The sequence below is a fragment of the Hyaena hyaena genome, unplaced genomic scaffold (genome assembly GCF_003009895.1).
Source record: "Hyaena hyaena isolate Hyena2069 unplaced genomic scaffold, ASM300989v1 scaffold_49, whole genome shotgun sequence".
NCBI lineage: Eukaryota > Metazoa > Chordata > Mammalia > Carnivora > Hyaenidae > Hyaena > Hyaena hyaena.
This window is the reverse complement of record NW_024080681.1, coordinates 127,308-139,443: the sequence shown is the minus strand read 5'-3', so window position 1 is coordinate 139,443 and position 12,136 is coordinate 127,308. Positions and strand designations below refer to the sequence as shown.

Here is a 12,136-nt window from a genome sequence, read left to right as displayed (position 1 = left end):
GAGCCCCGCGTCGGGCTCTGTGCTGACCGCCAGCTTAGAGCCTGGAGCCTGTTTCAGTCTGTGACTCCCTCTCTCTCTGACTCTCCCCTGCTCTCGCTGTCTCTCTCTCTCTCCTAGAAATAAAAACAAAAACAAAAACATAAATATGAAAAAGTTTTTTTCTGTAAGTTAAACATCCTTCATTTCTTCATTTGTTCCACATATAACATAATTTCAATCTTCACCATCCTAGTTCTCTTCTGTAGGTGTGATTTACATGATTGTTGTTCCTTAACAAAATCTTACCCCATTAATTATGTGTAATCCTCTGGGGTACTGCTTAATACCCCTAGTAGTGGGACTGTTAACCTAACCACATTGTTCTACAATATGTTTCTTAATGTTGCCTAAGATGAAATTACTTTTTAGGAGCAGCAATATCACATTGTTGGTTAAAACTCAGGTCTAACTAAATGCCCATCCTATATTTACATAGTTGAATATATTAGCAATTTACTTTGATAATTGTTACATTTTATCTTAACTGAGCCAGGCTTCGTGTAGGATATTATATGACCCATTGGTGACCTTCAGGGATTTTAAGCTTCATTAAATTATATTTATATGTTTGACAAATACACCCATATGTATTTTTCTGGGCCTACAACTTTTATCAAATTATTTTACTAATTCTTAAAGATTTAAAATTGCCACTAATGTCTTCATATTGTTCTAGTCACAAACTGTCTCTTTGGACATCAATTCTCCAGTTATTTGAGCTGTCCCTTGTGGCTTTATGTTATCTGAAGATGAAACAAATATTTCATCCTATTTTTGTCTAATTCACTGATCTAAAAATTAAATGGAGGAACTTTCCACTTCTAACAATTTTTACACAAGGTGATTCAAATAATTGCTCCCTCTGAGAACAGATTATCTGGAAAAGTAAGATCTGGGAAACAAGCAAACCAGAACGGTAAGCTTGGCATTTGTAGCTGTATTTCTCCTGGAGGTTTTGCTGATTCCAAAAGTATGGCTGAGAGTTAAGAACTGAAGCAAAGCTTAGCCAATAAGCATATGGCAAGATGTTCAACATTTTTACAAACTTTATGCTTAAGATTTGTGCAGCTTAGTATGTGTATTACTTCATTAATACAGAATTCAATTTGATTTTATTAGATAGAAACAGATGAAGCGAGGCATGTGCAAGTAGGCCAGTGGAAAATACCCAGAATAAAGCAGAGAGACAAAGAGATAGAAAAATACAAAAGTAACCTTAAAAGAGATAAGGGCCATGATGGAAAGTGCTAACACATGTATACTTTTAGTTCTGGTAGTAGAAATGGAAGAGGATGATGCAGAAGCTGTATTTGAAGAGATACTGGCCAAGAATTTCCAAAAGTGTGAAAAGACATAAAGCCACAGGTGAAAACACAACAAATACTGAAAACTATACCCATACTTAACCTAGTCAAACTGTTGAAATCCAACAATAAATAAAACCATGAAAATCACAAAAGCAGCCCCACAAAAGACTATTACGTTCAGAGGAGCAACAATCAGAAATATGACCTGATTTTGAAAGTAACAGTGAAAACTAGAAGTCTATGGATTGAAAGGGCTGAAAGAAAATAATGACCCATCTAGAATGCTATACTTTTGAAAATTTTCTTCAAACTAAGGCAAAAGTCATTCAGCTGAATACTCTTTCAAATATGGTATGCTGCCTGTTAGCATTGTCAACACTGCTTAGAGTTTTTCATTTCGTGCATAAGCTGTGGTAGAATTGTGATTAATGTGCAGAAATGGACCAGTTTTCTGATCAGTGTTTTCATCTGCAAACTGGCAGTTCTAAAATCAAGGAATGTTTGTGGTGGTACTCAAAATATATCCTAAGTGATTAAAAACCATATATAGTAAGATTAGCCTCTTTAAATTTAAAAGAAATGAATTTTTAAAACCCGGGGTGAATTTTTAAAGCTCATTGACATTTCTTTTGAAAATAATTGACCTTGAATGAGACTGTTACTTGATTTTTGAAAACATGATTTTTTAATCCAAGAAAATATTTAAAAGACAGTTTAATTTATCACTGCTTTTTCCTTGAGATGGGACAGTCACTTCTTATTTTTATTTTTTTATTCTTTTTAGTCCCTTCCTATTTTTAGAAGTCTTTTTAAAATTTATATCACAGAAGGAGGCGCCTGGGTTGCTCAGTCAGTTGAGCGTCCGACTTCGGCTCAGGTCATGATCTCACAGTTCATGGGTTTGAGCCCCACATCGGGCTCTGTGCTGACAGCTCAGAGCCTGGAGCCTGCTTTGGATTCTGTGTCTCCCTCTCTCTCTGACCCTCCCCTGATCGCTCTCTCTCTCTCTCTCTCTCAGAAATAAATTTTTAAAGAAACATTAAAAATTTTAAAAAAAATTATACCACAGATCAATAATTATGTGTGATTAATAATTTTAATGATTTCTAATTATTCTGCTTCATTATATAATTATAATTAATCATACAATATATAATTACATAATTAGCAGCTATACATTTGTTACACAGTTAACACAGTTTTATAAAACCAAAAACAAGTATCTCATATATAATTGATAATTAAGTTTAGCAAAAACTGTCTCATAGAGGAGACAGAGACAGTCTTCCCTTATTAAATACATAGCCAGTTGCTGGCAGTACGGATGGCATTACAGTTTCAAAAGTCAGAGGTTTATAGCAACCAAGTGAATGCTGAATCAAGAAAAAGGCAACTTAAAAATGGTAGCAAAGCTTTGTGGTGTTTTTCACTTGTCCTTGCTCCATCCCTTCCCAGCTCTGAGGCAGTTTTGATGGTAGTAGCCCATATTGTGAGTGTCTGTCCCTCATTCTGGATTGATTTATATTAATCACTGTATTCGGCACACTAGCCAGTGCAATAAGGCAAGAAAAGTAAATGAAAGGTGTTAGGATTGGCAGTAAAGAAATAAAACTTTGATTATTACCAGATGATATGATTGTGTATGTAGAAAATCCAGAAGAATCTATGTTTAAATTATAAGAATAAGTTCAGTAGTGTTGGACGTGAAGTCAATATATAACATTAGTTGTATTTCTGTAAGTTAGCAACAATTAATGACATTTTAAGAATAATTCGTACAATAACAAAAAAATAAATACCTAATGAAAGAGGTATAAAACCTCAACACTGAAAAAAAAAAAACTATTATGAATAGAATTTTTAAAAATGTAAATAATTGGAAAGATGTGCCATGTTTATTAATCAAAGACTCAGTATTGTAAACATGTCCGATTTATAAATTCAATGTAATCCTAATCAGAATCTCAGCCAGTATTGTTTATTATGACATTTGACAAGCTTATTCTAAAATGTATATGGAAATGCAAAGTACTTAGAATGGCTAAGACAATCTTTGAGAAGACCAAAATTGGAGACTTATTCTCTAGGATATAAATACTTATTATAAAGCTACACTAATTAAGATATTGTGGTTTTAGCACAGAATAAACAAATGGATTGATAAAATGGAATGGAGCAGATCTTCTCAACCAGAAAATATAAACCCCAATGGTCTACAGCATCTGTAATGAGTTCATTTACCTTCCGTGGATCTAAAACAATGCCTGCTATATACCATTTATTAGAGAATTAAAATATAGTTACTTCATTTTCTGTGAGGCTTAGTTCTCTTATGGACCCCAGTTGAGAAATGATGAGATGGGATATTCAAAAACAGATCCATGCATATATGCACAGTTAAACTCTGACACTGCAGAGCCCTGGCACTACAATGTTAGTGTAGAACATTCAGAATTGGACATTTTTTTTTCATGCTTAAATTTTATTTTATTTTATTTATTTATTTTTTTACAAATAGTTTATTGTCAAATTAGTTTCTACATAACACTCAGTGCTCATCCCCACAAGTGTCCTCCTCCATGCCCATCCCCCCTCCCCCCCCCATCCATCAGTCCTCAGTTTTTGTCAGCATTCAAGAGTCTCTCATGGTTTGCCTCTCTCCCTTTCCCCCACCATTTCCGCCCTTCTTCTCCCCCTTGTTCCTCCGTCAAGTTCCTCCTAATCCTCCTATACGTGCAAACATATGATATTTGTCCTTCTCTGCCTGACTTATTTCACTCAGCATAACACCCTCAAGGTCCATCCATGTTGCTACACATGGCCAGATTCCATTCTTTCTCATTGCCATGTAGTATTCCATGGTATAGATAAACCACATCTTCTTGATCCATTCATTGGTTGATGGACTCTTAGGCTCTTTCCATGTTTTAGCTATTGTGGAGAGTGCTGCTATGAACATTGGGGTCCATGTGCTCCTATGCCTCAGCATTTCTGTATCCCTTGGGTAAATTCCTAGCAGTGCTATTGCTGGGTCATAGGGGAGTTCTATTGTTAGTTTCCTGAGGAACCTCCACACTGTTTTCCAGAGGGGCTGCACCAGTTTACATTCCCACCAACAGTGTAGGAGGGTGCCCGTTTCTCCACATCCCCGCCAGCATCTAGAGTTCTCTGATTTGCTCATTTTAGCCACTCTGACTGGCGTGAGGTGGTATCTCAGTGTGGTTTTGATTTGTATTTCCCTGATGAGGAGGGATGCTGAGCATCGTTTCATGTGTCTGTTGGCCATCTGGATGTCCTCTTTGGAGAAGTGTCTGTTCATATCTTCTGCCCATTTCTTCACTGGGTTGTTTGTTTTTCGGGCGTGGAGTTTGGTGAGTTCCTTATAGATTCTGGATATTAACCCTTTATCTGATATGTCATTTGCAACTATCTTTTCCCATTCCGTTGGTTGCCTATTAATTTTCTGGGTTGTTTCCTTGGCTGTGCAGAAGCTTTTAATCTTGATGAGGTCCCAATCATTTATTTTTGCTCTTGATTCCCTTGCTTTTGGGGATGTGTCAAGTAAGAAGTTGCTGCGGTGGAGGTCAAGGAGGTTGTTTCCTGCTTTCTCCTCTAGGGTGTTGATAGTTTCCTGTCTCACGTTCAGGTCCTTTATCCATTTTGAGTTTATTTTTGTGCATGGTGTGTGAAAATGATCTAGTTTCATTCTTCTGCATGTTGCTGTCCAATTCTCCCAACACCATCTGTTAAAAAGGCTGTCTTTTTTCCATTGGATATTCTTTCCTGCTTTGTCAAAGATCAGTTGGCTGTATACTTTTGGGTCCACTTCTGAGTTCTCAATTCTGTCAGAAATGGACATTTTTATAAAATGGTACTGGATCAATTAAATAACCTTATATACAAAAATGGACGTGGTTTTTACCTCACTCTACACACAGAATTGAATTCTTTAATGATTAGTCTAAAAGTCATGTTGAAACAGTTTTGAGAGATTAACAAAGAAAACAACTTTATATGCATGCAGTAGGCAACATTTCTTAAAACATGACACAAAAGTCATTGACCATGAAGAAAAAGATTGGTGAATTAGAATACTTCTCTTCATCTAAAGAAGCCACTGTGAGAGTAAGTACAGACTGGAATGACATATATTTGCACTGCATGTAACTAACAAGAGACTTCTATCAAGAATATACAAAGAACTCTTCTGCAACAAGAAGTAGACAATTTAGTCTAAAAGTGGGCAAAAAAAATCTTTAACAAAAACTTCACAGAAGATGTAGAAATGACTCAAACATATGAAAAGGTCTCAGTTTCATTTTTTTAAGGAAACAAATTAAAACTCCAATGATATATTACCCACAAGAGTGGTTAAAATGAAAAAGAATGACAAGACTAAAAAGTGTTGCTGGGACATGTAGCAGTGTGAGTGCTGAAGCACTGTGGGTCTAAATCTGTACAGAGCATGGAAAGCTGGCATTTTCTATGAAATTTGATTAGTGTGACTCAGAAATCTCACTCTTAGGCATATATCCAATAGAAATCTGTGCATTTGTCCTTCCAATGAACGTCATTTATTTCCATGCTAGTTGCTTGGTATTTGATGCACTTTGTTTTAGAGAGGTAATATTATAAATTGTGATTGGGTATGTACCTTGGTTTACAAATATTATTACCTAACTCCAATCCAACAAAAATTCTTAGAAATATATTTCAGCCCCCGAGAGTAGAATATGTAGACTAACCTAGAAACTTAATCCTCATTTATATTATTATTTTTATGAAATAAGGCAATTGTGTGTCCTATTCATTCACAACTCCAACAGAAAGGGCAAGAAGGACACATCACAACACCAAGATAGCTCTCTACCCTACCCATGATGACTTCTCTTTGGAGGTATTGGGTACTTCTAAATTGTTTATAATTAGGTGAGTGCCTCTGTTCTAATAAGAATTAAGATGTACTTTAAAAAATATTTTTAACTTAATTTTTTTGAGAGAGCATGCATGAGTCGGGGAGCAGAATAGGGTGACAGAGAATCTTAAGTAGGCTCCACGATCCACATGGGGCTCCCACAACCTTGGGATCATGACCTGAGCTGAAATTAAGAATTGGATGCTCAACTGATAGAGCTACCCCAGTGCCCCAAGATGTGCTTCTATGTGACATCTAAGTACCCTTCCAACTCAGAATTCTCATATTCAGAATGTGACTGCACATTAAAATGAAAAGTTGCATATGTCATTTTGTTTTCCACCATAGTTATGGAAGGGATAGCTTCAAAAACAGAGATTATCTGAGGGTGATCCTCATTTTTAACAGGTAGGTAAACAAGTCCAGAGAAGTGAAGCAAATTTGCCTGTGGTCATTCCTCTCCATCATTAATATCAAAAAATAGTTATGGTTTATAGAGTGTTTACTGTGTAACAGGTGCTTTTATAAGCTTTTTATACCGATTAACTAATTCCCACAGCTACCCTTTTTACAGGTAACAAAACCAAGGTACAAAATATAAGTAACTTGCTTTCAACCTCTCCACTATAGTTCTTTTAGTTCGATAGCCTCAGTAGTTGGACAGAAATTTTAACCATTATTGAGAAAGCATCTTCTCTGAGTTATTATGCACAGGCAAAAAGATTTTTAGTGATGATTACCAGAAATAAAAGGGTTGTTTTGCATGGAAAATTAATTATAATGCCTCATTTCACATGCATTCTGATTTTTCTTTGGATGAAGCAAGAAGAAGTGTTATTTTCAAGATATATAATAATTTAAATATCTTACACATGTAGAAAAATTCTTTTACATCTCAGGTACAAATTTTTAAGATAGTAAGAAATGTGGTCCTCAACTTTAAATTTCTCTTTTTTTAAAAAACAGTATTGAGCTCAGAGAATTGGAGAAGAAATTAAAAGCAGCTTACATGAATAAAGAAAGAGCAGCTCAGATCGCAGAAAAGGATGCCATTAAACACGAGCAGATGGTAATCATGTTTCTGGTCATTATGTTTTCTATATTTTAACTTCATTTAGAAAACCAACAATAGCCCAATTTTTTGAAAATTGCTCCATACCATGAGGAATTTACACTGCTAGATTTCTTAAATACTTTTATACTTTTCAGATTCTTAAGGTGTAGAAACTCAAAGATTATTCAGTAGTGAGCCTTGTTTAATTTAATGTTAGAGCCTTTCAGAGACACAAAGAATGTGGTTGCTGTTTAGAATGAATAACTATACTCAGTAAGTCTGAGCATTCTTTGTGGTCTCTAACTGATAATTCTCTGACAAACCAATATAGTACAAGTTAGTGTGATCAATACATTTTAGAATGTTATTAGATTTTGTATTTGTTAAATGTTTTAAAAAGTGAAGTATTTTATAATTTTAGGCAGGAAACTCTTGTTTTATTAGTAGTAATCTCTTCTGTTTCCCTCTTTTTTTTTTCCCTTTTCTAACTCCTGGTTAGAAAATACTGTCTGGTTCAGGGCAAGAGATACTCTTGGGCAAAGGAGTTTTAGACATACTCGCCAGTGGTGTTCCAGTAAATGTAAAATAGGGTTTATTGAGTTAATTCTTAAAAGCAGCGTGCACACCGTCACTTGACCCCTCATGGTCCCATGGAAAGGCTAGGCGTAGATGAAAAGGTCTGATTGCAATATTACAGTCTTTTAAGTTCTCTTCTCTTGTTTCTCTGTTAATATGTAGAGCATTTTAGTCATAAAGTTTCCTCTCTCCTGGATTCCTTTCAAAGAGGTTATATAGCTGTTAAAGAGAAGAGGTAGAGGTAAATGCTGTGGCTTTTAAAGTTAGCCTGAACATATTTTAAGTTAAAAAGAAAAAACAAGTTGCAGAAAAATCAAGTTGGAGAGTAATACACATCACAGACCGTTTTCATTTTTTAAAACCTGTATGTTAACATATGTGTATATATCAGCACACATATGTTGATGCACACATACAATTAGAAGAATAATATCAAAGTACTTAACCAGCACAGTGCAATATAGGCATCTCATAAGAATCGATGCTGGCCACAGTGGTGTGTTTGCATGTGTGTCAGTTCAGGAAAAGTCCAAAGGGTTGCATAGCATGCTGTTAACTGGGAATGCCTTTGGCCTGGCAGGTGGTAGGAAAGCATGAGATCTTGTTTCCTAAGGCATGTAGTTCTTTTCTTCCCTTTCAAAATTAAAGTACGACTGGGGCAACTGGGTGCCTCAGTTGGTTAAGCGTCCAACTCTTGATTTTGGCTCAGGTCATGATCTCATGCTTTGTGAGATCAATCCCATATCCCTGTGAGATTTTCTCTCTGCCCTCCACTCCTCCCCTACTCATGTTCTCTCTTTCTTTCTCTCTCAAAATAAATAAAATTAAAAACAAAAGTAAAGTAGAACATAAGCAGTGTAGTCTTTGACCAGTAATTTGCAGTTTTATCCTGATAGTTGAAATTTTTCCAGGCAGCTGTACATTTAAGTCTGACTCCTGAAGGAATTGCCACTATTTCCTAAATAAAATGAGCCTACAAAAATTAAAGTCAAATAGTTCTATAACTTGACTAGGTGTCAAGATAACTAGTTGCCAGTTTGGGTTCCTTCTCTCTGAGCTTTAGTCTTATATCTGTGAAATGAGAACATTGTATATCTATAAGTGTGTGGCAATGTATACATAAATGTTTTTGTCATTTCACTTTTTTTTAAAGAACCCAATACAACATGTGTTAAAAAAGTAGGAGAGAAAGAACTTTGGTCAAGTCATATTAATAGTGTATATGTTAAAGGCCTCAATTAGATCAGGAATGGCATTCAGCATTCACATTTTAACCCATTTATTGCCTATTTGATGTTATTTGGGATGTTATCATAATGGTAAAGGGTAATAAAAGTTGCCTGAATATTTTTAATTTACAACTTATTTTGTTACGTGATTTCAAAATGCTCAAAAAAAGAATAAGAGGTTTAACCTAGTTCAGAAGTAAGATTGTCTCTAATCAGAGGGAATAGTCTTGAATGAGTGAATTAAAAGCTACAGAAAATAGGCACAGTGATATATGTGACTCTTCTAAGTTAAAGTAATTATAAAGGGCATTTAATAAATGAAGAAATGAGAGACTTCAAAGACCAGTGGCAAGAAAGAAAGTTTAGGCTGGGAGAAACTTCAGAGTTGCTCAGAGCTGGTTAATAGCAGACTTGTCTGAAAAAGAGTACAATCCTTACTGTAAATGGGAGCTGATACATAATGGAGCTAAAAATTGCCTACATCACTTTTAAATAAAAGGAAAAGGTGACTACTGCTTTTTAAAACAGTTATTCTATTTTTTCAAATTTTTGCAGGTTTTCAAATGCAGAGTTTTTCTAATTTTTTAGTAAAGTTTTTCTAAATTTTTCAAATGTGGAGTTATTAATTATGCTCATCCTATATTTCCTTGAGACCTACTTGAAGGAATGGGAAAGCATCTTTAGTCTTTGACTCATCATTCAAACCCTTCAAGTGAGAGTGACTTACCTTTGTGATTACCTGGACAGATGAAAATATTTTATGCAGTACACTTTATAAGTATTCAATTTCACCTGTTTTGACATATTCTAACCTACTGTGTTACCATTTGAAAATGGAAAGATAAATTTTGTTTTCATAACAGAAACGTGATGCTGAAATAGCCAAAACCATGATGGAAGAACACGAGAGAGCAATCAAGGAAGAGAATGCTGCAGAGGACAAACGGAATAAAGTAAAAGCACAATATTATCTTGACTTGGAGAAACAACTTGAAGAACAAGAAAGGAAAAAGCAGGAAGCTTATGAGCAATTACTGAAAGAGAAACTCATGATTGATGAAATTGTTAGGAAAATCTATGAAGAAGATCAATTGTAAGTTCATCCCAGTTTCTTTCCATGCCTAAACATTGAGATGAGATTTATCTTAGGCTTGTTTTAAAAAGAAGAAGTACCTAAACAGTGCCGGATACATACTAAGTCCTCAGTAAGTATTACAATTACATAAATGGAGCTCCAACTCCTATTTATCTTTGTGAGCATGATAATTATCTGGTAACAAATGCTTATTAAGGAAGAAAATGACTAAACCTTTGTTTTCCTTAAATGTGCCCATATCATATAGAGGACTTGTCTTCTGATCATTTCTTTGCTGGACAGCTGAAGTGTAGTGTGCTGCTAGGCGTATGTAAACAGGTTGGTGCCTTTCTGAAGTGAGATGCATAAAACTTCATTAATAAGTTAGAGGAGCAGTATAAATAGTATTTTACTTGGAAAATTCATACCTGTCATTGTATTTAGCAGCACATAGTGGACACTCGAAACGTTTGTGGTATGAATGAATGAATAAAATATAAATAGAAAGGCTGTTTTTTCCCACATTATTATCACCTGAAGGAAATGACACTTATATTTATCAATATTATTTCTTTTACTGTACAACTGTACTCAGCTCTTGCTTTTTTAGGGAAAGACAACAAAGGTTAGAAAAAATGAATGTAACTCGAAGGTACATAGAAGAATTTCAGAAAGAACAGGCTCTCTGGAGAAAAAAGAAACGTGAGGAGATGGAAGAAGAAAACAGAAAAATCGTAGAGTTTGCCAACATGCAGCAACAAAGAGAAGAAGATCGAATGGCAAAAGTTCAAGAAAATGAGGAAAAAAGGCTGCAGCTTCAGAATATGGTATTAAAATAGCCACTTCTTTAACATTGGAGGAATTCAGAAACACTTAATATAGAATTTGTTTACTACTAACATTTGTGTGTTTCTTTAAAAATTTAATAGCTGACTCAGAAATTGGAAGAAATGCTGCGGCAACGTGAAGATTTGGAGCAAGTGAGACAAGAATTATACCAGGAAGAACAAGCTGAAATACATAAGATGAAACTGAAAGTAAGTTTTGGAAATGGAAAAAATGATTAACATAGAGAAGAATATTATTTTGAGATGAAGCAGTAGAAAAATAGTAGATTTAAACCCATCCAATATTGATAATTACATTATGTGTAAATAGCATAAACACTTCAATTAAAAGAGAAATTTTCAGGCTGGATAAAAAAGCTAGACCTCGGTAACAGTTCACAAACTGCATAAAAAGTATGATTCAACTGTGTTATCTTTAAGAAACACAATTTAAATATGAAGACATATAGTTTAAAAACAGAAGGATGGAGGGAGATAGACTAAACCCTAATCAAAAGAAAGTTGTGTTGGAAATCATGGTAAATTCATCTATAGGATATAATAGTCCTAAAGGTGGATGAACCTAAATAAAGCTTTAAGATGCATGAAGTGAAACTGAAAAGAGAAAGAGACAAACCCATAATTATAGTTGAAGATTTCAGTCTCCCTTCTCCTTAATATATAGAATAAGTAGTCAGAAGACCACAGGATACGGTGTTGAACTACAATATCAAAAACCTTGACCTCAAGTCAGGATGATTTGCCAGTTTTCTAAATGTGTTTGTTAATTTATTAGAGTTTTGAGAGTTCTTTATGTATTATAGATACTACTCATTTGTCAGGTGTGTAGGTTTCAAATATTTTCTCTTAGTCTGTAGTCTTAGTCTGTAGCTTGTCATTTTATCTTTTTAACAGGGACTTTCTCTAAGCAGGTATTTTCAGTTTCTATGAGGTTCAATTTGTCAGTTTCACTTTTTATGGATCATATTTTTGGTATCAATTCTAGGAAGTCTTTACCTAGATCCTGGAGAATTTCTCCTTTTTTTCTAAAACTTTATTTTCCACTTAAGTCTGTGATTTGTTTTCAGTTAATAGTTTGTATAGGGTATGAAAC

The 12,136-nt window shown here is 34.7% G+C and overlaps 1 protein-coding gene across 1 annotated transcript in view; it reads left to right on the top strand.

The window, feature by feature from the left end:
* MNS1 (meiosis specific nuclear structural 1) overlaps positions 1-12,136 on the top strand; it is a 47,593-nt gene that overhangs the window by 19,962 nt on the left and 15,495 nt on the right. The window contains exons 4-7 of the mRNA XM_039230654.1: positions 7,228-7,330; positions 9,984-10,213; positions 10,806-11,022; positions 11,125-11,232. Of these exons, the coding sequence (XP_039086585.1) occupies positions 7,228-7,330; positions 9,984-10,213; positions 10,806-11,022; positions 11,125-11,232 (658 nt within the window). The remainder of the gene's footprint in view (positions 1-7,227; positions 7,331-9,983; positions 10,214-10,805; positions 11,023-11,124; positions 11,233-12,136) is intronic.